The sequence below is a fragment of the Giraffa tippelskirchi genome, chromosome 1 (genome assembly GCF_054371585.1).
Source record: "Giraffa tippelskirchi isolate mGirTip1 chromosome 1, T2T-mGirTip1v1.2.pri, whole genome shotgun sequence".
Taxonomy (NCBI): domain Eukaryota; kingdom Metazoa; phylum Chordata; class Mammalia; order Artiodactyla; family Giraffidae; genus Giraffa; species Giraffa tippelskirchi.
The window spans coordinates 84,963,018-84,990,786 of record NC_137275.1 but is presented as its reverse complement, the minus strand read 5'-3'; the positions used below and the strand labels follow the sequence as shown (position 1 = coordinate 84,990,786).

Genomic DNA, 27,769 nt, shown 5'->3' with positions numbered 1-27,769 from the left:
AAATACAAATAATTTAGGCAAGAGATGCTTTCATCTCAAACACGGAAGAATTATAAGCCCTTTATTAGTGTTAGTCATTTTTAAGAGGAGCAATGTCTTAACATCCCTCGCCATCCCCACGAGGATATATGAATAAATGCCTAGAGGGGTACGCCTGCCTTGAATCGGAAAAACAAGTATTACTCAAACACCTCCCACTCCAGAAACTCTAACCCCAGACCCCGCCCCACACAAACCCCACCCCTTTCCCCCACTGCGGGTCCGGAGTTGGCGCAGTGGGCTGACGAAAGACGTAACCTCCGTAGCCTCCTACGTGTAGCTACCGGCTCTGCCTCTGGGAGTTGAAGTTTCCGAAAGAGGACCTTCTCGAGTGGGAAAGACCACTACGAAAAGCTTTCTGAGAAGTTCTCAGATTCCCCGACAACTCCTCTGTTCGGTAAGTCTCTTGGCGCGGAGGCTAGCGCTCGTCTACCCTTTGATATAATCCTGGAGCAAAGGGAGCGCGTGCCGGTCCCGCCTTCCGCTAGCAATAGGGCTTCCGGGGGAGAGAGAAGTGGGATAATGGAAAAGGGTAGCAAAGACCCAGCTCCGGAAGGAAGTGACGTCAGAGACAGCGCGCCCCCTTCGGCTCGCCAAACAGCTTTCTGATTCGTCGGCTGCAAATTAACCCCGCCTCTGGAGTGCGTCCGCGCGTGGGTGACATGGAGGCGAGACTCGGGCTCGGCTCTGCCCACTAGTATAGATCCTCTTGCTGTCGACTTTTGTTTGGGGGTCGAGATACGGGTTCTAGTATGTGACGTGTGTTCGCTTCCCAAGAATGAAGGGAGAGGGAAATCTGGACTCTGAAGGGCCGGAAAACGAGTTGTGGTTCTGCCACTTCTTGGCAAGTGACCGTGGGCAAGTCGCTTTTCGTCTTTAAACCTCATTTTTTCTTACGAGGGCTGTTGTCTCTGAGCACTGTGAAATGTGGGGAGAGGCCAGGGGAAAGTTGCTGCCGGTGCTGTTAGTCCCCACCGTGGTGAGCTGAGGACTATTTAAAGAAGTCCGAGGTGTTACTGAATTTCCCTGAAACATTTTGTGTTAAAATTCAGAATTTTTTCTAGAGCTACACAGAGGATAGCAACGGCATATTTCTCGCTTTTTTGTTTGTTATAAATTCTCCGCCTTTCCCCATCATGGCCCAGGCCTCTCCCTAAGGGACCTCACAGCTGAACCGAGTCGTTATTGCAAATCTGGCCCGCGCGTTTTAAAAAAGGATATTCCTTCTTTACCACCGTTAGGTCATTTAATTCCGTTCTGCGCTTACTTCGACATTCCTTTGGATGTTTCTGGAAGGGAGGCTGTTATAAATTATTAAGACTTTAGCCCAATCAGTATAAGCCATGAATTTTTTGTTTTTAACTTTTGGCCAGTCACACTCATGATGTGTGTTCTCCCTGCCAGGGGTTGTGCTAAGAAGTGGAACTACAAGGATAATGGAGATACAATTTTTTTATTTATCTGTCCCACACCAAATTGCCTTAGTCATCTTTATCCATAGTTGGTTTCATAAGACCACTAGATAATCTATATCTAACTAAACGAACCATTTAAAAAAAACTCGGTGCTCAAGTAAACTAAATTTGGCACAATTATTTCTGTAACTGCTACAAAGTTGGTTGAACCTGGTGAATGAATTAAAATGTGTTGTGAATAGCACTGCATGTGAGGGACGAATGCAAACTCTGCCATGGTGTTTATGTTTTGCTTAACAGGTTAATCTGAACAAACTAGTGCATAGTTAAATGCTTACTGTATGTTACAGGCAGTAGGAATTGGTACATGTCTTTGTAAAGTGTGTTGAAAGCAGTAATGAAAGGATCTCAATCTAGCATCGTTTGATGCTTGATCATTGCATCATTCCGTGCAATGTATCTAGCTTATTCAAAGCTTTAAAAATTTTCTTTTATTACATTCCTTTTTCTTAATTGGAAATAACTTTTAAAATAGCAGTGATAATGGCACTGACAAGCTCATGACCTTTCTTTGTATTTGATAAGCTTTTAAAAAATATTAGTATGCAATGATAAGCAAATTAAATTTAACTTGGACTTGTTGGGAAAGGTGAAAGCTCCCCCTGGTGTGCATGAGTTGTAAAATTTTGCTGTACTTTTGTTATATTAAAATTTTCACAGTCTAGAGCCAATCAACAGTTGCTCTTTTGACCATCGTAGGAAACTAGTGAAAAACGATGCCACTGATGATAGAAATATTCTCTCCTAGAATATTAATCAATTTCATGAAGAGAGTAATTTGTTTCCTCTGATTTTTAATTGTGCCTTAAAGTCTGCACGTTTGGCTTGCGTTCCTGCATGCCAAGTCGCTTCAGTTATGTCCGACAATTTTCAACCCTGTGGACTGTAGCCCAGTTTTCCTCTGTATGAAGATTCTCCAGGCAAGGATACTGGAGTGGGTTGCCATGCACTGCTTTAGGGAATCTTCCTGACCCAGGGGTGGAACCCACGTGCATTGGCCGGCAGGTTTTTTTTTTTTACCACTAGCGCCACCTGGGAAGCCCGCACATTTAGCTTAATGGGCAGGTTTAGCTTATGTTTTCTATATTGTTTTGGATATATTCATTGCTAATTTTTATTCATGTGTTTATTTATGGAAAGGAAATAAAAGTGATCCTAGGAATCAGAATGTTTGTTTAAAATTTTTCTTATCTTTTCAGGCTTACTGTGTTTCCTCTGTCTCCTGTTTCTTAAATTGAATAGTAACCTTATTTTCTAGATTAAAAAAAATTAATGAAAAAACTCAAGGTTCTACATTTACCTCCAGTTACCTTTTTGGCCTATGTTTCTCTCAAGCTGTTACTCACATTTTTGAAATACTCAGACATACGATTTTTTCATTTTATTTTTCTGTCTGAATCAGATTGTGAGGTTGTCATCAATTACCTCTTGGCCTCCAGGTAATCTGGAGTTTGCCTCATATGTTGAAATTTTTATGACTTCACTCCCTGGTTTCCAAATTGGTTCTTTTTTGTTTTTTTAATGAATTCTTGTTTTGCTATTTTTATGCCTGTTTTTGTGTCCCAATTTCCCAATTTTTGCTTTTATGGTTATTACTCTTCATTAACTCCCCCCCCCATTTCTGTCCTTTTATAATTTTGCTTCTCATCTGGAATGGAATAGTAGCTTTCCTTTCCAAACTACCTGTCTACTACTGATTTTGTGGTTTCTTCCACCCATGACCCTTTTCAGTGCTTCAGACCAATAGCAGAGCCTATGTATGTGGTTGAGAATTTCAGTCATATTATTGTACATTCATACATCACCTCATAGCTGGGCCCAGGTTGTAGCCAAGAGGCTGATGTCTGTTTCCTCCAAGTAGTCAGCTTTGTAAAAGCTATCTTTAATTTTACCTGTTGTTAGGCTTTTTTCTTGGAAAGAGGAGTCTCACCCCTAACACCAGTTTAGGGGTTCGTCTTAAACTGCCTCCCATCTATCACCCGTCTTCTGTCTTGTATTATTATTTTTCTCTTTAAAGATAGGAAAACTCTCAGCTGTCTTTACACACCAGACCCTGTTCTTAATTTTGATTTTGAGAAAGGCTATACCTTTTTTGTTTCCTCTTTTAATATTTTATCTGCCATTGTCTTGTGTTGCAAGCTTGGAAGGCAGGATGTCACAGACATAAACTTTTGGCAGTGATCTCTAGGAAGTTTCCCAATTTTTTTTTTTTTTTTTGGTGCATTGGCATACAAGTAGGAACAAAGGATTTTTTCCCTCTGTTATCTTTTGGTGACACAGGTCTTCTCCAGGCCTTTCAACAGCAGGTGGGTGAAAGCAACACAGCTCTTTAACATTCTTTGGAAATACCCATTTTCTAAGTAAGACTTTGGATTTCTAGAAGACAGTAGAGTTGGATGTGGGTTTGATTCTTCGCTGCATTACTTCATTCAACAAGTATTTTGAGGAGCTACTTTGTGCAACATTTGCTGTAGGTGCCTTGTTTCTTAGGAATTATATAATAGCTTTGTAACTTTGGGCAAGTAATCTTTGTACCTCTTCCTTTGCAAAGTAGGCATATATTACTACCCCTTAGGATTTTTTAAGAGTAAATTAGATAATAACTTTTTTATTAACTATAGTAAGAATTAATAAATGTTTGATGTTACAATTTTCATTACTTTTAGAAGTCCTTTATAATATCATATTCGCTCATCTATTTGTTCTACCAATACCTAATAAGTATCTACTAAGTGCTCGGCACTGTGTTAGTGTTGCCAATGTAATGTTGGGCAGAAGAAGACATTAGCCCCGCCCAGTGGAGTTTCCAGTGGAGAGTCAAAGTTGAGTTGTCATTTCTAGGAGATGTTCTCCCTTAAAAGAAGTGTTTGGTTGGTGGCATAAAGAAAACTTGTGAACTTACTTGTATTACTAGATGATTCTTTCCCCTCTTAGTAATTTTGCAGTGTAGTAAAATGTTAGGGCTTTGCTCTAGCCCCTAAATCATGCATCTTAAAATTTCTTGTCTTGCAGTCAAGATTTGGTAAACTTTCTAAGTTTTCTTAGGTACCCCATATGTGCTATTACATCATTGCATGTTTAAAGAAGGCAAGAGCCATATAATAAAACCGCTGCTCAAATTATGTTCTGTGAAGTTTTTTTCTTTCCATTCTCTGAATTGGTGGGGATTGTTCTTTTTCCTTTTAGATGTTGGCTTCTCTGCACAGACTTGTTAGCTATCTCTGTGAAAGGGAAGAATTACACATTTTTGTGTAAGACCGATAGAATATTTGCAGATTTCATGCTTAGTCTTTGATAGAGATAAAGAACACATATTCATAAGCTATGTATGGTGTTGATAATTAAAGAGAAAAGATATCTCAGTATTTCTATCCTTTTCCCTGCTCTAAAGGCTAGTTTAGCTCTAGACAGTGGATAAAGATGTGGGTTGTGGTTTAGTTGCTAAGTCGTGTCTGACTCTTGCGACCCCATGGACTGTGGCCTGCCAGAATCCTCTGTCTGTGGGACTTTCCAGGCAAGAATACTGGAGTGGGTTGCCATTTCCATCTCCAGGGTCTCTTCCCGACACACAGATCAAACCTGAGTCTCCTGCACTGCAGGTAGATTCTTTACCAACTGAGTTACCAGAGAAGACCCTTAACGATGTGGGTGGTTAAATCTAAATAAGATGTTTTAGATGGCCCTGAGTATTCCACAACTGATTACAGAGTCAGTTTACATATTTTATTTTTCAGCTGTGACTTAAGTGAAAAATTAATAATTACATATTTATAATGAAATACGTTGAGGAGCAACTCAATTTGTTTTCTGTACTGTCCAAAATGTAGAAATGTATAGCATACCTTTTATCAAAAATTGTTGAGTGTCCACCCAGATAGTGAAATTAGAACTTTTCCTGTATGACAATATTAAAGACAAGTACAAAAAGGTGCTTTCCATCTCTTTAAAAAATAATGTGTTTTTCTTTTATAAAACTATATTTTCATTATATAAAATTTGGAAAATGCAGAAAACCATGGGTGGGTCAGAATTAAAATGTTTGTATACATATATATTTCAAAACAAAATTGAACATTTTTTGTTTTGATTTTCTTATTTAACAAAATTATTTCCCTTTATCACTAAATAATATTGAGAAATTTTTCTTAGCTGCTTAGTATTCCAATCCAGTGTTATAGATGAACTGTAATTAATATTTAGTCCCCATTTGCTGACATTCTAATTTTTTATTGTTAAAAATAGCAGTAATACATGTATTCTTTCCCATTAATTTTGTTTATATTTCTAATTAATTTACAGGAGTTCTAAGGAAATAAATTATTGTAAGAAAGAGTATCAACATTTTAAATTTCTTCAAACATAAAGGTCTGAGTAGCCTTCTGGGAAAGTTGTGCTATGCTGCCAATAGTGTATGAAAATATCCCATTTCAACACATGAAAAGATGCTCAACATCACTCATTATTACAGAAATGCAAATCAAAACCACAATGAGGTACCATTTCACACCAGTCAGAATGGCTGCTATCCAAACGTCTACAAGCAATAAATGCTGGAGAGGGTGTGGAGAAAAGGGAACCCTCTTACACTGTTGGTGGGAATGCAAACTAGTACAGCCACTATGGAGAACAGTGTGGAGATTCCTTAAAAAACTGGAAATAGAACTGCCATATGACCCAGCAATCCCACTGCTGGGCATACACACCGAGGAAACCAGAATTGAAAGAGATACATGTACCCCAATGTTCATCGCGGCACTGTTTATAATAGCCAGGACAAGGAAGCAACCTAGATGTCCATCAGCAGATGGATGGATAAGGAAGCTGTGGTACATATACACAATGGAATATTACTCAGCCATTAAAAAGAATACATTTGAATCTGTTATATTTAGATGGATGAAACTGGAGCCCATTATACAGGGTGAAGTAAGCCAGAAAGAAAAACACCAATACAGTATTCTAATGCATATATATGGAATTTGAAAGATGGTAACGATAACCCTGTATGTGAGACAGAATAAGAGACACAGATGCATAGAACAGTCTTATGGACTCTTTGGGAGAAGGTGAGGGTGGGACAATCTGAGAGAATAGCATTGAAACGTGTATATTATCATATGTGAAACAGAACACCAGTCTAGGTTCGATGCATGAGACAAGTGCTCAGGGCTGGTGCAATGGGATGACCCAGAGGGATGGGATGGGGAGGGAGGTGGGAGGGGGGTTCAGGATGGGGAACACATGTAAACCCATGGCTGATTCATGTCAATGTATGGCAAAAACCACTACAATATTGTAATTAGCCTCCAACTAAAATAAATAATAGAAAATATCCCATTTCATCAAATGATCTTTGCCAGGAAATGACGATTGATTGCCTAAATTTGCACTTTTTTCATTACTAATATGGTTTCATTTTAATCACATCCCTTGATCTTTTTTTTTTTACTTTTTTTTTTTCGGTTTTAAATCATCTGTTCAGGTAAGAATTGCTTTTCAATTTTTCAGAGGCATCAAATAATGTCATCAGAAATGTTACCAGCATTTAGTGAGACTTGTAATGTTGAAAGACAGCAAGACTTAAGTGAAGACGGAGAGGAAAATCAGAAGCCAGGATCAAGTGAAAGGTTTCAACCAATATCTAAACGGCAAATGAAGAAGCTAATGAAACAGAAACAATGGGAAGAACAACGAGAACTCCGCAAGTATGTATCAAAATGTATATATTCTACCCCTATTTAGAGATATGGAATGTTGGACCTTCTGTATAGTGATTATGTTAATAGTAATTATGCAATTACATAATTATGCAATAGTAATTATGTTAATTAAATTGGGACTGTACATATTGTTAGCTCACTTTGTCAGTTGACTACTAAAACTATTTTAAGTTTTTTTTTTTTAAGCAGTGTTGCTGAATTTACACAGTACACTTTTCTCACCCACACCTATTGTGAGTGAGTAGCACCTCAATTTCTAAAATAAGTTATTTATAAAAAGGATATAATTAGCATCCATGTCCTAGATATGGAACAAAAATAATCATCTCAGAAAGGTCAAATTTGGGCCTAACATTGATTTTGCTAGAACTATTGCAGGTTTTGGTAAGAGCAGTTAGGCTTAAGCTGTTATTGTAGAAAGACAAAATTTATTAGAAAATTAATTGTTGATGTAGATGAGAGAAAAATGTGAGGGTTTTTTTTCATAATTTTACTTAAAAAAAAATGGGAGCAGCTTTTTCTTTAAAAAGAACTTTTATTTTTATTGAAGGGCTTCCCTGGTGGCTCAGATGATAAAGAATCTGCCTGCAATGGGGGAGACCTGGGTTTGATCCCTGGGTTGGGAAGATTCCCTGGAGAAGGGAATGGCTACCCACTCCAGTGTTCTTGCCTGGAGAATTCCATGGACAGAGGAGTCTGGTGGGCTGCAGTCCATGGGGTTGCAAAGAGTCAGACACTACTGAGTAACTGACACTTTTTTCTTCATTTTATTTTTATGGGCTTCCCTGGTAGCTCAGAGGGTAAAGAATCCACCTGCAATGCAGGAGACCTGGGTTTGATCCCTGGGTTAGGAAAAGCCCCTGAAGGAGGGAATGGCTACCCACTCTAGTATTCTTGACTGGAGGAATTCGACGAACAGAGAAACCTGGCACACTACAGTCTGTGGGGTCACAAAGAGTCAGACATGACTGAGCAACTAACACTTTATGTTTCATAGTTAATTCACAATGTTGTGTTAGTTTTAGGTGTACGGGAGTGATTCAGTCATATATGTATGTATATGTGAAAGTGAAAATGTTAGTTGCTCAGTTGTATCCAACTCTGCAACCCTGTGGACTGTAGTCCGCCAGGCTCCTCTGTCCATGGAATTCTCCAGGCAAGAGTACTGGAGTGAGTTGCATTTCCTTATCCAGGGGATCTTCCCGACCCAGGGATCAAACCTGGGTCTCCCATATTGTGGGCAGATTCTTTACCATCTGAGCCACCAGGGAAGCCCCATATATACTAGAACAGTTCTATGAAGACCTTCAAGACCTTCTAGAACTAACACCCAAAAAAGATGTCCTTTTCAGAACAGGGGACTGGAATGCAAAAGTAGGAAGTCAGGAAATGCCAGGCGTAACAGGCAAATTTGGCCTTGGAGTACAGAATGAAGCAGGGCAAAGGCTAATAGAGTTTTGCCAAGAGAATACACTGGTCATAGCAAACACCCTCTTCCAACAACACAAGAGAAGACTCTACACATGGACATCACCAGATGGTCAACACCGAAATCAGATTGATTATATTCTTTGCAGCCAAAGATGGAGAAGCTCTATACAGTCAGCAAAAACAAGACCGGTAGCAGACTGTGGCTCAGATCATGAGCTCCTTATTGCCAAATTCAGACTTAAAATGAAGAAAGTAGGGAAAACCACTAGACCATTCAGGTATGACCTAAATCAAATCTCTTATGATTTTACAGTGGAAGTGACAAATAGATTTAAGGGACTAGATCTGATAGACAGAGTGCCTGATGAACTATGGACAGAGGTTCGTGACATTGTACAGGAGACAGGGATCAAGACCATCCCCATGGAAAAGAAATGCAAAAAAGCAAAATGGCTGTCTGAGGAGACCTTACAAATAGCTGTGAAAAGAAGAGAAGCAAAAAGCAAAGGAGAAAAGGAAACATATTCCCATCTGAATGCAGAGTTCCAAAGAATAGCAAGGAAAGATAAGAAAGCCTTCCTCAGCGATCAGTGCGAAGAAATAGAGGAAAACAACAGAATGGGAAAGACTAGAGATCTCTTCAAGAAAATTAGAGATACCAAGGGAACATTTCATGCAAAGATGGGCTCGATAAAGGACAGAAATGGTATGAACCTAACAGAAGCAGAAGATATTAAGAAGAGGTGGCAAGAATACACAGAAGAACTGTACAAAAAAGATCTTGACGACCCAGATAATCACGATGGTGTGAGCACTCACCTAGAGCCAGACATCCTGGAATGTGAAGTCAAGTGGGCCTTGGAAAGCATCACTACGAACAAAGCTAGTGGAAGTGATGGAATTCCAGTTGAGCTATTTCAAATCCTGAAAGATGATGCTGTGAAAGTGCTGCACTCAATATGCCAGCAAATCTGGAAAACTCAGCAGTGGCCACAGGACTGGAAAAGGTCAGTTTTCGTTCCAATCCCAAAGAAAGGCAATGCCAAAGAATGCTCAAACTACTGCACAATTGCACTCATCTCACATGCTAGTAAAGTAATGCTCAAAATTCTCCAAGCCAGGCTTCAGCAGTATGTGAACCATGAACTTCCAGATGTTCAAGCTGGTTTTAGAAAAGGCAGAGGAACCAGAGATCAAATTGCCAACATCCGGTTGATCATTGAAAAAGCAAGAGAGTTTCAGAAAAACATCTACTTCTCCTTTATTGACTATGCCAAAGCCTTTGACTGTGTGGATCACAATAAACTGTGGAAAATTCTGAAAGAGTTGGGAATACCAGACCACCTGACCTGTCTCTTGAGAAACCTGTACGCAGGTCAGGAAGCTACAGTTAGAATTGGACATGGAACAAGAGACTGGTTCCAAACAGGAAAAGGAGTACGTCAAGGCTGTATATTGTCACCCTGCTTATTTAACTTATATGCAGAGTACATCATGAGAAACGCTGGGCTGAAAGAAACACAAGCTAAAATCCAGATTGCTGGGAGAAATATCAATAACCTCAGATATGCGGATGACACCACGTTTATGGCAAAAAGCAAAGAAGAACTAAAGAGCCTCTTGAAGAAAGTGAAAGAGGAAAGTGAAAAAGTTGGCTTAAAGCTCAACGTTCAGAAAACGAAGATCATGGCATCTGGTCCCATCACTTCATGGGAAATAGATGGGGAAACAGTGGAAACAGTGGCTGACTTTATTTTGGGGGGCTCCAAAATCACTGCAGATGGTGATTGCAGCCATGAAATTAAAAGACGCTTACTCTTTGGAAGGAAGGTTTTGAGCAACCTAGATAGCATATTGAAAAGCAGAGACATTACTTTGCCAACAAAGGTCCGTCTAGTCAAGGGTATGGTTTTTTCAGTGGTCATGTATGAATATGAGAGTTGGACGGTGAAGAAAGCTGAGCACCAAAGAATTGATGCTTTTGAACTGTGGTGTCAGAGAAGACTCTTGAGAGTCCCTTGGCCTGCAAGGAGATCCAACCAGTCCATCCTAAAGGAGATCAATCCTGGGTGTTCATTGGAAGGACTGATGTTGAAGCTGAAACTCCAATACTTTGACCACCTCATATGAAGAGTCGACTCATTGGAAAAGACCCTAATGCTGGGAAGGATTGAGGGCAGGAGGAGAAGGGGACGACAGAGGATGAGATGGTTGGATGGCATCACCGACTCGATGGACATGGGTTTGGTAAACTCCGAGAGTTGGTGATGGACAGGAAGGCCTGGCATGCTGCGATTCATGGGGTCGCAAAGAGTCGGACACTTCTGAGCGACTGAACTGAACTGACATACTTTTTCAGATTCTTTTTCATTATAGATGATTTCACAACATTGAATATGGTTCCCTGTGTGATACAGTAGGTCCTTGTTGATGGCACTAGTGGTAAAGAGCCCTCCTGCTAATGCAAAACATGTAAAAGACACGGGTTTGATCCCTTGGTTGGGAAGATCCCCTGGAGAAGGGCATGGAAACCCGCTCCAGTATTCTTGCCTGAAGAATCCCATGGACAGAGGAGCCTGGCGGGCTACAGTCCTTAGGGTTGCAATGAGTTGGACACAACTGAAGTGACTGAGCCCAGAATGTGTATGTTAATCCCAGACTCCTAACTTATCTTCCCACTCCCTTACTATCCACTCTTGTAACCGTAAGTTTCTTTTCTGTGTCTGTGTGTCTACTGCTGTTTTGTAAATAACTTTATTTATATCACTTTTTTTTAGATTCCACATGTACAGTGATATCATATTTGTCTGAGTTACTTCATTTACTATGATAATCTCTAGATCCATCCATGCTGCTGCAAATGGCATTATTTCATTGTTGCTTATAGCTGAGTAACATTGCATTGTGTATATATACCACATCTTCTTTCTCCATTCATTTGTCAGTGAATATTTAGGTTCTTCTGTGTCTTGGTTTTTGTAAACAGTGCTTCTGTGAATGTTGGGGTGTATGTATCTTTTTTAATTAGAGTTTTCTCTGGCTGTATGCCCAGCAGTGGGATTGCTAGACCATATGGTAACTCTGTTTTCAGTTTTTTAAGGAATCTCTGTACTGTTTTCTATAGTGGCTGCACAAATTCACATTCTCACCAGCAATGTAGGATGGCTCCCTTTTCTCTTCATCCTCTCCAGCAGTTGTTATTCATAGACATTTTGATGATGGCCATACTGACTAGTGTGAGGTGATAAGATAGTTCATTGTAGTTTTGATTTGCATTTCTCCAAAGCAACATTGAGCTCCTTTCATGTGCCTATTGGCCATCTGTATGTTTTCTTTGGAGAAATGTCTGTTTAGGTCTTCTGCTCAGTTTTCGTTTGGGTGGTTCAGTTTTGTTTTGTTTTAATATTAAGCTGTATGAGCTTTTTGTTTATTTTGGAAGCAAATCCTTGTTAGTTACATCATTTGCAAATATTTACTCCCTGTCCATATGTTGTATTTTAATTTTGTTGATGGTTTCTTTTCCTGTGCAAAAGCTTTTATTTTTGTTTTTACTTTTGTTACTCTAGGAGGTGGATCAGAAAAGATCTTGCTGTGATGTATGTCAGAGTATTCTGCCTATATTTTTCTCTAAGAGCTTTATAGTGTCTGGCCTTCCATTTAGGTCTTTAATCCATTTTGAATTTATATTTGTATATGGTGTTAGGGAATGTTCTAGTTTCATTCTTTTCCTTGTAGCTATTCGGTTTTCCCAAGACCACTTACTGAAGCGACTGTCTTTCCTCCTTCCTGTATTCTTTTCTTCCTTTGTCATAGATGAATTGATATTAATTAATTGATATGTTTCTGGGCTTTCTATCTGTTTCATTGATATATGTGCCTCTGTTTTTGTGCCAGTGTGATACTATTTTGATGACTTAGCTTTGTAATATAGTCTGGAGTCAGGGAAGATGATTCCTCCAGTTTCATCCTTTTTTCTCAGGATTATTTGGCTATTCAGGGTCTTCTGTGTTTCCATACAAGCTTCAAAAAGTTTTGTTCTAGTTCTTTGAAAAATGCCATTGATATTTTGGTAGGAATTGCACCGAATCTGTAGATTGCTTGCATAATATGGTCATTTTCACAATATTAATTCTTCTAATTCAAGAACACAGTATATCTTTGCATCTGTTTGTGTTACCTTCAATTTCTTTCACCAGTGTTTTATAGTTTTCAGAGTATAGGTCTTTTGTCTCCTTAGGTTGGTTTATTCCTGGCATTTTATTCTTTTTGATGAGATGGTAAATGGGACTGTTTCCTTAATTTCTCTTTTTGATATTTTGTTGTGTGTAGAAATGCAATAGATTTCTTGTGTATTAATTTTGTATCCTACAACTTTACCAAATTCATTGTTGAGCTCTAGTAATTTTCTTTTAGCATCCTTAGGATTTTCTGTATACAACATTGTGTTATCTGCAAACAATGACAGTTTACTTCTTTTCCAATTTGGATTCATTTTATTTCTTTTTCTTTCTGCCTGCTGTGGCTAGGATGTCCGAATCTATGTTGAATAACAATTTTACTTTTTTTAATATATGGTTATAATTGTTCCTTGAAAATCATGTAGGGGAATGATAAAAGTAAAATTTTTTATAACTCTCAAACTCAGTATTTTTAAAGTTTTCTAAGTACATACAATTGGCTGTGTGCTATGCTGTACTTAGTCACTCAGTTGTGTCTGACTCTTTGTGACCCCATGAACTGTAGCCCACCAGGCTCCTCTGACATTGGAACTTTCCAGACAAGAATACTAGAGTGGGTTGCCATGCCCTCCTTCAGGGGATCTTCCCAGCCTAGGGATCGAACTTTGAACCCAGGTCTCCCACATTGCAGGCGGATTCTTTACCATCTGAATCATTAGGGAAGCCCATGAATACTGGACTGGGTAGCCTATCCCATCTCAGTGGGATCTTTCTGACCCAGTCATTGAACCAGGGTCTCCTGCATTGCAGGTGGATTCTTTACCAGCTGAGTTACCAGGGAAGCCCCATATAACATACTACCAATAATAAATGAACTTATAGTTCAGATCTGTGTAAAAAATATTTTGCTTTTGCAAACTCATTTATTATGTTAAGCTTTTATGTATGTAAAATTGCTGGTATTTGACAATTTTTGATCCACAGAAGTGGCAGTTTTTTATGATTTAGCCTACTGATTTTAAAATAATTTTTTCTTTGTTTAGAAAAGTTTTGTAAATATCCAAATAACAAAAAGTTGTTTTCAATTACTAATTTTAGACAAAAGCGGAAGGAAAAACGCAAGAGAAAGCAATTAGAGCGACAATGTCAACCTGAGTCAAATTCAGATGGAAGTGACAGAAAACGTGTTCGAAGAGACGTTGTTCACAGCCCACTCCGCCTTATCATTGACTGCAGTTTTGACAGCTTGATGGTATTAAAGGTATCATGAATCATTGTCAGAAAAAGCCTGTAGCTGAACTAGGATGGATAATTCTTGCTTTAATATGTAATATTACTTTGATATAATTTGTACTAAAATGCATCTTTTTTCTTTTTAACTGTGGTTTTAATGTACATAACAAAGTTTACCATCTTAACCATTTTTAAGTGTACAGTTCAATAGTGCTAAGTACATTTATATTGTGCAGCCAATTTCCAGAACTCTTTTTCATCTTGCAAAACTAAAACTCTATACCCATTGAACAACCATGTCCCTTCTCCCTCCCCCAGCCCTTGGCATCACCATTCTACTTTCTGTCTCTGTGAATTTGACTACTCTATGTATCTTATATAAGTGGAATCCTACTTTTGTGACAGATTTTTTTCACTGAGCATTATGTCTTCACTGTGCTGTGCTCAGTTGTTCAGTCATGTCTAACTCTCCGTAACCCCGTGGACTGTAGCCCACCAGGCTCCTCTGTCCGTGGGATTTCCCAGGCAAGAATAATGGAGTGGGTGGCCATTTCTTACTCCAGGGGATCTTCCTGACCCGAGGATGGAACCCATGTCTCCCACATTGACTGGCAGATTCTTTACCACTGCACTACTTAAGAAGCCCCTGCATTGTAGTGTGTGTCAGAATTCCCTTATGTTTTAAGGTTGAATACTATTTTAGTGTATATATAGACCACTTCTTGTTTATTCATTCATCTTTTGTCAGTGGACATTTATGTTGCTTCCATCTCTAGGCTATTTTGTTGGTTTCTTGTGTGTGTGTTTTTTAAACTATTTTATTGAAGTCTAGTTGATTTACAGTGTTGTGTTAGTTTCTGTTGTACAGTAAAGTGACTCAGTTGTGCATTTATATATATATATGTGTATATATATATACACGTACACTTTTATCCTTTTTCATATTCTTTTCCATTATGATTTATTACAAGATATTGAATATAGTTACCTGTGCTATACAGTTGTACCTTGTTATCCATTCTATGTGTAGTAGTTTGCATGTGCTAAATCCCAGATTCCCAATTACCTCTCTCTCACCTCTTGGCAACCACAAGTCTATTCTCTGTCAGTCTGTTTCTGTTTTGTGGATAAGTCCATTTATGTCATATTTTTAGATTCACATATAAGTAACACACATTTGTCTTTCTGACTCACTTCACTTAATATGATAATCTCTTAAGCCCATCCATGCTGCTGTAAATAGCATTATTTCTTTTTTATGACTGAGTAGTATTCCATTATATAAATATACGATGTCTTCTTTTTTTTCTAAACTGGAGTATAATTGCTTTAAAATGTGTTAGTTTCTACTGTACAACAGTGTGAATTAGCTATATGTATATGTATATCCCCTCCCTCTTGAACCGTCCATCCCACCTGTCTAGGTCATCACAGAACACCAGGCTGAGCTCCCTTTGTTACACAACAGCTTCCCACTAGGTATCCATTTTACATGTGGTAGTGTGTATATGTCAGTGCTACTCTTTTAGTTTGTCCCACCCTCTCCGTCCCCCTGTGTCCACAAGTCCAGTTTTTATATCTGTGTCTTCTACTCCTGCCCTGCAGATAGGTTCATCAGTGCTATTTTTCTAGATTCCATATATATGCATTAACATACAATATTTGTTTTTCTCTTTCTCTTACTTCACTCTGTATGACACTCTAGGTTCATCCACATCACTACAGATGACCCAATTTCTTTCCTATTATGGCTGAGTAACATTCCATTGTATGTATGTACCACACTTCTTTATCCATTTATGTTGCTTGCATGTCCTATTGTAAATAGTGCTGCAGTGAACATTGGGATGCATGTATATTTTTGAATTATGGTTTTCTCTGAATGTATGCCCAGGAATGGGATTGCTGGATCATATGGTAATTCTATTTTTAGTTTTTTAAGGAACCTCCATGCTATTCTCCATAGTAGCTATTCCATTTTACATTCCCACCAACAGTGTAGGAGGATTTCTTTTTCTCTACATCCTCTCCAGCATTTATTGTTTGTAGATTTTTTGATGATGGCCATTCTGACAGATGTGAGATGATACCTCTTTGTAGTTTTGATTTGCATTTCTCTAATAATTAGTGATGTTGAGCATCTTTTCATGTGCTTTTTAGCCATCTGTATGTCTTTTTTGGAAAAATGTCTTAGATCTTCTGCCCATCTTTTGAGTTCTTTGTTTTGATATTGAGCTGCAAGAGCTGTTGTATTTTTTTGGAGATTAATCCCTCGTCAATTGCTTCTTTTGCAAATATTTTCTCCCATTCTGAGGGTTGCCTGTTTTGTTTATGGTTTCCTTTGCTGTGCAAAAGCATTTAAGTTTGCTTAGGTCCTGTTTGTTTATTTTTGTTTCTATTTTCATTACTCCAGGAGGTGGATTGGAAAAGATCTTGCTGTGATTTATGTCAAAGAGTGTTCTGTCAATATTTTCCTCTAGGAGTTTTATACTACCTGGCCTTACATTTAGATCTTTAATCCATTTTGAGTTTATTTTTGTGTATGTTTTTAGGAAGTGTTCTATTTCATTCTTTTTCTTGTAGCTATTCAGTTTTCCCAGCACCACATATTGAAGGGACTGTCTTTCCTCCATCATACACTCTTGCTTCCTTTGTCATAGATGAATTGATGATAGGTGCATGGGTTTATTTATGGGCTTTCTGTCCTGTCCCATTGATCACTATGTCTGTCTTTGTGCCAGTGTCATACTGTTTTGCGGAGAAGGCAATGGCAACCCACTCTAGTACTCTTGCCTGGAAAATCCCATGGATGGAGGAGTCTGGTAGGCTGCAGTCCATGGGGTCGCAAAGAGTTGGAAACGACTGAGTGACTTCACTTTCACTTTTCACTTTCATGCATTGAAGAAGGAAATGGCAACCCACTCCAGTGTTCTTGCCTGGAGAATCCCAGGGACGGGGGAGCCTGGTGGGCTTCCGTCTATGGGGTCACACAGAGTCAGACACGACTGAAGCAGCTTAGCAGCAGCAGCAGCAGCAGCAGTATACTGTTTTGATGACTGTACCTTTGTAGTATAACCTGAAGTCAGGGAGCCTGATTCCACCAGCTCTGTTTTTCCTTCTCAAGATTGTTTTGGCTCTCCACAATCTTTTGTTTTTCCATACAAATTGTAAAACTTTTTGGTGGTAATTCTGTGAAAAATGCCATTGATAATTTGATAGGGATTGCACTGAATTTGTAGATTACTTTGGGGAGTGTAGTCATTTTCACAGTATGGATTCTTCCAATCAAAGAACATGGTATATTATCTCTTCATCTGTTTGTGTCACACATCTTTGATTTCTGTCATCAGTATCTTCTCATTTTCTGCATCCAGGTCTTTTGCCTCCTTGGGTAGGTTAATTCCTGGTATTTTATTCTTTTTGATGAGATGGTAAATGGAACTGTTTCCTTGATTTCTCTTTCTCATCTTCTGTTGTTAGAGTATAGGAATGTGTATTCTACTCAGTAAGGCTCTCATTCAGATTCAGCAGAGAAATCAAAAGCTTTACAGACATCAAAAGCTAAGAGAAGTCAGCACCACCAAACTAGCTTTAATGCATCCTAAGTTGGGACTTCCCTGGTGGTCCAGTAGTTAAAACTCCTCACTTCCAATGCGGGGGGGACAGGTTTGATCCCTGCTCAGGGAGCTAAGGTCCCACATGCTGCATAGAGTGGCCAGAAAAAAATAATAAATTTTAGATTGTTTTAAAAATTAAAAAAATTTTTTCCTGAAAAAAAATGCATCCTAAATTAAGCTTTTCAAAATCTGTGGCCCTAAATTAAAATATTAAATAGCTAATAAGTTGCTTTTATTTATATGTATATGTATAGACAGAAGGAAAGACAAGTATTGTAATAGGTTATGAAACTCAGTAACTGCATATTAATCATAAAGAGCTGTGGGGGTTTTGTTATTAATCCTAACTGAAAGGAGGGGAAAAAAATATGATTGGCTTAAGAGGATTATTTAATAGTTTGAGAAACTTGGTTGTTTAAACAATGCTACTATGTTTTAATTACTTTCTAAACTTTTGTAAGTTGTGAAAATTTTAATACTATGTCTCTAAGAATTTTATTTTTTTCTTTTGTTTTCTCCTAAGAAGAGTGAGAGTTTTCATGAATTTATATTTTAAGTGGATACAAAATATGAAATCATGGGTCACTTACAGAGTATTGACTTTATTAATTATTTAAATAGTATGTAAGGAAATTGAATGGAAATTAATCAGAAAGGACTTGTATTTCTAAAGAAGAAATGTACCTGTCTAGTTATCCTTCCTGCTTATTCTGTTCCACTCAGATTATGAAATGGCCATAGGTAATTTTGAAAATATTGCTTTAAAAATTGCACTCTTTTATAGGACATTAAGAAACTTCATAAGCAGATTCAACGATGTTATGCAGAAAACCGACGAGCACTGCATCCTGTGCAGGTATGTTTGAGGAGTTTAAAACAAACATCCAGTTTCCTTTTATATCTTCCTTCAGAAAAGGCATAGATAATTCTGATTGCCTTTACAAGAAGGAGTCTTACAGGTAATCTTTTTTAATGAGCTAAATGTCTCTTTGGGAAAATGTTCTATTTTTCTACAAAAGTAGAATATTTTAAACATTTTTCATACATTATTCTCAGACACACTATACCCAGTCATCATCAGTCCTATACACCTTGACCTGTTCATTGTTGTGTAGTTGAACATCTTCATTAAAGGACACAAGCATATTTTCATACCAGTTTCTCAGCTCTCAATCCTTCCTTTCTGGGGAGTAGGGGAACTGCCCCAGGCTGATACGTGCCATTGTGCCTGTTGGCCAGATTTTCTCTACTTAAAGGATTTTGAGTCACTGATAATTTTGAAGGATTGAGGAAGTGATTTGTGAGACTAGTTGCCTGGATTCTTAAGAGTAGGGTCATTTTCCTTATTGTTTTAACTGTAAGTGGCCTAAAAATTAACTCTGGCTCACTGATGTTAAAAACTAGAAAATCTTGTTAAAATTTTGGTTAGATATTTTCTTTTTATCAAGTGATAGTAATATCGTATTTTTACATTTGATATTGTTTTCACCCTTGATTAGATTTCAAATAGGTTTCAGGGTTTAAAGTCAAAACAAAGTTATGAAGACTTTGGACTAGTAAAAAATAACAGTAGTTGCAAAAGAAGGGGAAGGGAAACTTGACGTGGAAGCAGGAATTTTATAGAAAAGTGATCATTAAATAAGAGGCAGATTATAGCTGCTTAGAAAATGGAATTAAAATGTAGGTGGAATACAGAAGTTAGTGGGTTAGGAGATGGACAAAAATACACATTTCTACCAAAGATAAATCTTTTCATGTTTAAAGCATATCATAAATTAATTTTTTTCCAGAATGAAAATATTTTGTGTTTCATTGATAGTCAAATTAGTGTGTGAGGAAATAAAATATTGACTTTAATAGTCTTTCAGTCTCTCTTTCTATGCCTGCCAATCTCTTTATCAGTTTTATTTGACAAGCCATGGAGGCCAGCTGAAAAAGAACATGGATGAAAATGACAAAGGATGGGTCAACTGGAAGGTAACTAAAATCGCTTAACTCTTGTGTAATACAAGGTATTTTTAGGCTTAAAGGTCTACCTTTTTTACCCGAGTTCTACATAGTGCTAATAAATATGAGTTAGCAGCTCCAAACCCTATGTATCACTGTACCTAAGTCTAAGTTTACCAAGGAGAGAAGCTACTTGAGACACGCATGAAATCTCACTTGCTATTTTACTGCCAACTTTAAAACATATTTTTTAAAAAAGGAAAGAATTTAACAGTCTATATGCAATCTCAACCCAGAATACTGGCTACACATTATTTATAAGAGTGAAGTCACTCTAAAATTTGGAAATGTGCTTGTTTTCTTCTAAATCTGTCCTATATCCTCTGATGTCCACTATCCACACATGGCTATTGAACTCTTGAAGTGTGACTGGTCTGATTTGAGATGTGCTATAAATGTCAAATAAACATTGCATTTCAAAGATAGTACAAAAAAGAGAAAGAATGTAAAAGATCTGCTTAAAATGAAAAAAAGACATTTATTATAAGTTGAAATGATAACATTTAAGGTATTTTGTGTTGAATACAATGTATTGTTAAAATTAATTTCACCCATTTCTTGTCACTTTTTAAATTTTTTTATTTATTTATTTTTGGCTGTGCTGAGTCTTCGTTGCTGTGCCCGGACTTTCTCTAGTTGTGGTGAGCGGGGGCTCCTCTCTAGTTGCAGTGTGCAGGCTTCTCATTACAGTGGCTTCTCTTGTTGCAGAGCACAGGCTCTAGGCACTAGGGCTTTGGTAGTTGCAGCTTTGGGGCTCAATAGTCATGGTGCATGGGCTTAGCTGTTCCACAGCATGTGGGATCTTCCCAGACCAGGGATCAAACTTATGTACCCTGCATCGCAAGGTGGATTCTTAACCATGGGACCACCAGGGAAGCCCCTTGTCATTTGTTTTTTAATGTGGCTACTAGAAGGATTCAAATTACGTATGTGGCTCACATTTTTTTTTTTTTTCTGTTGAACTAAACTACTCTGTCATTTGCAAAGATAACTAATAGATTGGCTTTAGTACCAATCCCTAAGGAACCTTAATCCTATTCTATTCAGAGAAGTGGTGGGTTATTCTTACACTTTTTCCCTTTCTCTAAGCCAGTTCTCACTGTGACACACTTTCCCTGTCTCACTCATTAATCCTATAATGACTGCATTTTTTATTTTATTAATAGTCTATAGCATAAAACATTTTCAAAAGTCTTTTTAAGTTTTAAAGTATAGTATATTTACCAAGTTTTATGTTCATGCCTGTTTTCCTGAGAAATACTGTAATGAGTTAGAGTAGGCATACTTTAGGTTATTTAATGGCTTGTAAAATTTATTATTTTATACCACCAGTTTTCCACAGACATATGAGTTCACTAGTTTCTAATTATGCACATTCCTCTTGGGGCCTTTATTAAGCATAGACATCATATTTATCATATATCATTTTCCAGAAAAATGGCTGCTTATTAATCAATAGGCTATATACACTTAGGTGAGAGGTCTCCTGCTTCATTTTTTTATTTCCACAAAAATTATTGAGAAGTGCCATCTAAACCTTGTGATGTATCTTCCTTTTTTCTTTTGGTGCAATTTGCAAAATTCTGCCTACTGTTGTTCAGCCTTGTACCTCTGACCTAATAGTTTTGGTAAAGAAGATTTCAAATGTCTATTTTTGTGGAAGTAGATACATGAAAATTATTAAATCTGTAAGCCCTTTCTTTTTGATGATTCATGTAAATGGAGAAGGAAGTAATTGAGAAGGCATTCTTTGGCTGGAGAACAGTGTGAACAAATATATAATAAAAATGCATTTGTTTTGTTGGAACAGAAAGTTAGAAAGATAAATTGGTGCTGTATTTAGGTGAGAGTTACTAAATTAAGGAGCTTGAATTTTAACCTACAGATAAATATGAAACATTGAGAGTAGTGTTTTCAGAAAACGAGTCCCCCAGCCATGTGAGGAAGTAAATTGGAGGGCTCTGAGGCTAGAGGCGGAAATAGCATCAGGAGGCTACTTAAATAATTGAGATGTGAGGTGAAAAGATGTTGAAGTGATAGGTTCTAAATAATACATTGTTATAATATTTTTTCAGACTTCCTGTCATATATTTTTTGGGTAGGTTTGTCTAGGGAAAAGAAAATAATCATTTTTAGCCAATTTTCACAAAATCCTATTAATTAATAGCATCTTTCCCTTTGTGTTTTAAAGGATATCCACATCAAACCAGAGCACTATAGTGAATTCATACAGAAAGAAGACCTGATTTATCTTACATCAGATTCACCTAATGTATTAAAGGAATTAGATGAATCAAAAGCCTATGTGATTGGAGGATTAGTAGATCACAACCATCACAAGGTACATACTATTAAGTTTTTATTTTTGCTTTTGCTCATACTTAAAATTGCTGTACCAGTGTTCTTGATAGTAATGTTAATTTTCTTGATAGTAAATACTGAGAGCTTGTGTTCACTGAGGACCGCGATATTTCAGTCACCTTTCTGGCTAAGCAAAGCATTTCACATATGTTAGTTTGCTTTATCCTTACTGCGACCCAGTGAAGTCAGTGCTGTTAGTATGCACAGTTTACAGATGAGGAACCAGAGGCACATAATTAAATCTAAAATCAATAATAATAGGTAGTAGACACTTGAAACTCCAGATTGCTCTGGAGCCCATGTGCTTAGATGATTTTCTGTACTGATAAATGCTGCTTCTGCTAATCAATTTCTAGCCTGCTGGTAAAATTTATATTAATTTATAGCAAAATTTATATCCAAACTGGTAAACTTATGCCCATTTTCAAATATGTGATTATATGGGATGTGTTTTCTATCTTTAATTTGTACTTTTGTCTCTTCCCACCTCCTTACCCTCATTCAAATGAAAAATTACACAAATATACTTTCTAAAAGAAAACATTATTTTGTGTTTTGCCAGCTATGTTGTATTGTGCTAAATGAAGCTCAGCTTATTTAGTTAAGTATTTGCTGAAATGTTGTCAGCAGAATAATACACAGTAATTCATTATTTTCATATAGCACCACTGTGCAGGAGAATTTTTTGCATTGTTGGAAGTATTTATATCATCGTGTTCAATATGGTAACCCATTGGTTGTTGAGCACAGGAGTTGTACATAGTATGGTTGAGAAATTGAGTTTTTAAAAATTATAAGTTTGGGTAGTCACATGTGGCTACAGTTGGACAGTACAGCTCTATAGCATCATAGGGAATTTTATCAGAATGATCTTTAGCCTTTTTATTTTTTTCTTAGTAGAAAAATTCTATTTTCTTATTTCTGTAGAACTAGTTTTTTTCTTTCATGTTGTATGTTTCTCTGAACTAAAACAATTTTGTTTTCAAAAAGACCTGACTTGATCTATTATCAAATATTGGCCTCTAAAATATGCAGACTATTGGTAATTCCTCTGGCAGTCCTGTGGTTAGGACTCTGTGCTCTTGCTGCCGAGGGCCTGGGTTTAATCTGTGTTTGGGGAACTATAAGATCCCACAAGCTGTGCAGCGTGGAGTGGCCAATAGATGAATAATTATTTTTTGAAAACACAAACTATTAGTTAAGAAATTTAGCTCTTTTTCCTCCTGTGTTTTGTCTTTGGGCTCTTTTAGTCCTGATTAGACCCAGGCTTTAAGGATTTTAATTTTGAGAAGAAAATTCATATTCAGCATTCTTTTTTTTTAAGTTGAAATTCATGCATCCAATAAGTATTATTCCACTGAAAGTTGTATTATTTGTTTATTTTTGTGTTTCTCACACATAAATTAAGTGTAACATGAATAGAATTTCTAAAATGTTTACATTTCATTAAAGCAAAGTCCTAAGACAAAATTTAAGTTGATTTCCTTTTTTTTTTTTTTTTTAATTTATTTGTTTTAGTTGGGGGCTAATTACTTTACAATATTGTAGTAGTTTCCTTTCTAAAGCTTTTTATTCTACCATGCTAAGGTTGGGTTTTGGGTTTGGGTTTTTTTCCCATAATTCAGCATTCCTTTAATTGACAGAAATGGAAAAATAAAATTTATGGACAATAGGATATTTTTTTCATTCAGGTTTGTATTTCATTAGTTTTTGCCACTTGTGCCTCTTAGTGCTATATAATTGAAACAGTTCTGTCTTTCAGATTCATGAGAAGAGTGATGATGCTTCTATAAGAATTCAGTTGGAATACTTTAAGCTGAGAAAAAGGCAGTGTGGAGTGATGAGAAGCTGCTTGTGTCAGGAGGCATGAGCCGGGTTTTTCCTTTGGTTCTGCCACTGACGAACTTTGTGACAGAATAGAGAGCATAATGTCTTTGGTTTCCTCGTTTGGTTAAAATAATACCAGCAACATTCTGACTATACTTATTATCAAGAGAATGTTTTCAAATTAGCTGTTAAATATACAGACACAAATTCAGATTATATTCTCTGAACTAAAGTCTTTCCTAAAAATTATTTATTCTGTCATATTTATTCTGTCAATTATTCATTCTGTCATTACCTTACATAAATATAATGTAATGTTCTAATCTAGGTGATGATGTCTTTGTTTTAGGGACTCACATATAAACAAGCATCAGATCATGGAATTGATCATGCACAGCTTCCCCTTGGGAATTTTGTGAAGATGAATAGTAGAAAAGTTTTGGCAGTTAATCATGGTAAGCTATAAGCTTATAAGCTAAAAATTTACCTGAGTGAACACTGTGAAAAATAACCTTCTATTTACATTTTGGAAAAGTAGAAAATATATACCTTTGGAAAATTAAAATGTAGTCATTTATGATTTGTTTGACTGATACATGCATACTTTAGAAAGTTTTGAAGGTATAAAAAAGTATAAATAAAAATAAGTAGGTGTTATTTCACTACCCAGAAATACTTCATAGTAACTTTTTGGTGTTTCTCCAAGTTCTTTTCCTATGCATACATATCCTTTATTATATAATTGGATTCTTACTCTATTACATAAAATGTTATATATGTGGGGTGTTTTCCCTCCATTTATATTTATTGAATCATTGTTAATGGCTGTGTAACTTTTTCTTCATCTGAATATATCAATACAGTAATACAGCCATTCTTCTGTTGTTGATATGTTTTTCTTTTTAGTATTGTAAATATTATAATAGATATCCTCAGGCTTAAGTCTTTGCCTGGTGTTTTGCTTTTTGAAATTTGTTTTTAGTAGATTTTTGTTAGTACACAATTATTAATTGGGTTTTTTAAATTTCTCTGTACAGGCTCTGGGGAGTTATAGAAATGAATTTATTGATTCAAGGAATGAACCTCTTCCAAGACTTTTGATATATAATGGATTCCTTTTCTATCATAAAGTAATCCAATTTACCCTTTCATCAGTGTGTTAAAGTGAGAGGAACTTGGCGGGACAGTATTTAAAAAAAAAAGGAGGCAAGACACTCCCCAGAGTGAGTGGAAAGCTAGAAGAAATTTAAATTAATGGTAGCTCCCCCCCCTTTTTTTTTTTGGTTTTTTGTTAGCATATCTAGGATAAAGATGTGGAAGGAATAAAGAATAAGAAGGAAACAAAAGAAGGGTCCTCTGTCTATTAATTATAATTGACAATGGATAATGGTGAACCTCTGAGTACCTAAGAAAGGATATGAGGAAAAGCTACAAAGTAGCAGCCTTGAGAGCCTTGGGACATATTAGCTCTGACAGCTAATACAGGAGAAGAAAGTAATAAGAACAAAGCAGTTATTAGGACATACTAGCACTCTTAACACAAAAGCAATGTATTTTAAAGTATACAGCATTGTGATGAGCTAGGCTAAGAAACACATGGAGTTTGTCTTTGTTGCAGTGTTTGAGATTATTCTGGAATACCTGGAGACAAGAGACTGGCAAGAAGCATTTTTCACTATTTTACCCCAAAGGAAAGGTGCTGTTCCCACAGACCAAGCCTGTGAAAGTTGTTCACATGACAAGAAATTCGCCAGAGTTGAAGGTGGATTAAACAGTGATTCCAGTGAGGAGGAAAATAGGCATGAACTAGATTCACCACTGGAGGAAGAAAAGCAGGATAAAGAAAATAGCGCCGAATCTACAGTGAGCTCTGTACCACACTAATATCATCTTTTTTTTTTTCTTAAGTTTAAGGAAAAATCAGGAGAAAGTGAGGTGTTTCATAGAATAGTTGAATTAGAAGGAAATTTCATTTTCATTTCTGTTGTGAATTTTTTTAAACTTTTTTTTTTAGAACTAAGTGATAAAAAGTACTCATAAGAAAGCATTTTTTGTTTTTACATAAGAGTTAAATACGTAAAATGAAAAATAATTTTCTTAGCCTCAAATAAGCATTACTTGAGAATATTACCCTATTAGTAAATCTGTATTCTTTTATTTACAAGATTGTGTTCTTCAGAATGTGCCTTCTGAACTTTCAGTTTTATTACTGTATGTTTATATCAGTATCTTTCCAATTTATTGCCTGCTGATTTATGGAGGCAAGTATCCTAAATCTCCTTTAAGTCTAACAAAATTTTCTGAATGGGAGGTTACCTTCTATTTGCAGCTTTTATATTCAGTTTCATTATTTCAAAGGAATATAGTGATTTTAGGAAGAAAGACGTATTGGATTGATAAGGGGTTTCTGTGGTGGCTCAGTGGTAAAGAATCCACCTGCCAATGCAGAAGACATGAGTTCAATCCCTGGGTCAGGAAGATACCCGGAGAAGGAAAAGGCAACCCATTCCAGTATTCTTGGATTGGATTGATAAATTCAAAAATTGATGTCTTTTGGACTATGGACCCATCTCTATCCTCTTTTTTGTGTGTATGTGATGCCTTTGTGGTTCTAAGGCAAGCGCTGAGAACTTAAGACTATAATATATTTTCTTAATTTAAATAATGATGGTAAATTATTTTGATTACAAAATTAATTTTTCAGCCACCAGGGAAGCCCATTTTTCAGGCTAGATTATTTTAAAAAGCTGTTGAGGGATTTCCCTGGTGGTCCAGTGGTTAAGAATCCACCTTCCAATGCAGGAGACACAGGTTCGATCCCTGGTCTGAGAAAATTCCACATGCCGTGGGGTGACTAAGCATATGCACTATGACTACTGTGCCTGCGCTCCAGAGCCCTCAAGCTGCAGCTGCTGAAGCCCACGTGGTCTAGAGCCTGTGCTCCATAAGAGAAGCCACTGCAATGAGAAACCCATGCACAGCAACTAGAGAAAGACCACACGCAGCAATGAAGACCCAGCCGGATCAAATATAAATAAATAAACTTATTTTTAAAAAAGGTGTAGACGGATCCATTTTTATCATTACCCAAATTTTAAAAGAAACAGCTCTTAAAAAAGTAGCCCTTAGCAGCTATCCTTTTCTTTCCATATGTACTTCTTTAAAATACTGTTTGTTCTTAAGCAAATAAAGTTAACTTTATATGTGCATCTGTCTATTGTATAATAATATTTAAGCTAATGTAAATATGTTTCTGTAAATAATATAAGCATGTATGAAAATATGCATATAATTGTATATATGTCTGTCCACATCATGTATGATTCTGTTATTGATAATAGGATTGAGTTGCCATGTCTATATTATTTGTGTGAATGTGCTGAAAAACACTAAGGAATTTAAATTTCGTAAAATGTAAAAATCCATAACTAAACATTTATATGAGGGCATTGGCAAAGGATGGTGGAGCTAGTAGATGTTTTAGTTCCTGCCAGTAAATGTAGAGCAGTTATATTTAATGTGATTATTCTTTGTCACAGCTAAAGTAACATTTCAGAAGCCTTAGTTACTAAATTTGGATAAGTAAAGTTTCTGTTCTTTTTACTTATTGGCATCTCAGATTATATACATATTTGATCGAAAATTCACTGAATTTAATATTGATGTTCACTGTCTCTTTTGTTGCTTTATTCTTAGTAATCTATTACAGTTATCCATTTAAAGGTCTGTGAGCAACGTAAGTAAATAAAGAAAAGCCCCCACAGTTGTAGAAGAACAGAGCTTGTGTTTTAAGTTGTGTTTTTCAAAGTTACAGGTTTTTCTGAGTAAGTATAGTTAGTAGCATGGAATGTTAGGCTTTTTATTTAAATCATTCCATATGG

At 36.7% G+C, this 27,769-nt stretch overlaps 2 protein-coding genes and 1 long non-coding RNA gene across 23 annotated transcripts in view; 1 reads left to right on the top strand and 2 right to left on the bottom strand.

Moving 5' to 3' along the window:
• The window catches only part of MTTP (microsomal triglyceride transfer protein), a 68,447-nt gene extending 67,954 nt beyond the window's left edge, over window positions 1-493 (bottom strand). For 6 of the 13 annotated variants that reach the window (XM_081596498.1, XM_081596471.1, XM_081596481.1 and 3 more), the window contains exon 1: window positions 324-493. The gene's annotated coding sequence lies outside the window, so the exon portion shown is untranslated. Of the gene's footprint in view, window positions 1-241 lie in introns of all 13 variants that reach the window. The other 7 variants (XM_081596530.1, XM_081596571.1, XM_081596553.1 and 4 more) reach the window with 2 other exon arrangements.
• Window positions 273-27,663, top strand: TRMT10A (tRNA methyltransferase 10A). Of its 9 annotated transcripts, none has more exons than XM_081596740.1 (10): window positions 678-883; window positions 2,714-3,820; window positions 7,023-7,219; window positions 13,942-14,104; window positions 18,478-18,549; window positions 19,596-19,670; window positions 21,892-22,041; window positions 24,238-24,343; window positions 25,507-25,751; window positions 26,691-27,663. In XM_081596740.1, the coding sequence occupies exons 3-10, from the start codon at window positions 7,035-7,037 to the stop codon at window positions 26,715-26,717; spliced, it is 1,023 nt and encodes a 340-aa protein (XP_081452866.1). In that variant the 5' UTR covers window positions 678-883; window positions 2,714-3,820; window positions 7,023-7,034; the 3' UTR covers window positions 26,718-27,663. The 9 variants fall into 9 exon arrangements, with proteins under 9 accessions (XP_081452840.1, XP_081452873.1, XP_081452866.1 ...); XM_081596705.1 differs by lacking the exon at window positions 2,714-3,820 and adding an exon at window positions 5,814-6,580 and having other exon boundaries at window positions 678-897; XM_081596734.1 differs by having other exon boundaries at window positions 678-897.
• LOC145547433 (uncharacterized) lies at window positions 1,524-9,116 on the bottom strand. Its single transcript, XR_014083833.1, has 2 exons — window positions 8,488-9,116; window positions 1,524-5,129 (listed from the first exon to the last, which is right to left on the bottom strand). It is a non-coding gene; the product is annotated as an uncharacterized LOC145547433 (long non-coding RNA).
• Window positions 27,664-27,769: the final 106 nt, after the last annotated feature.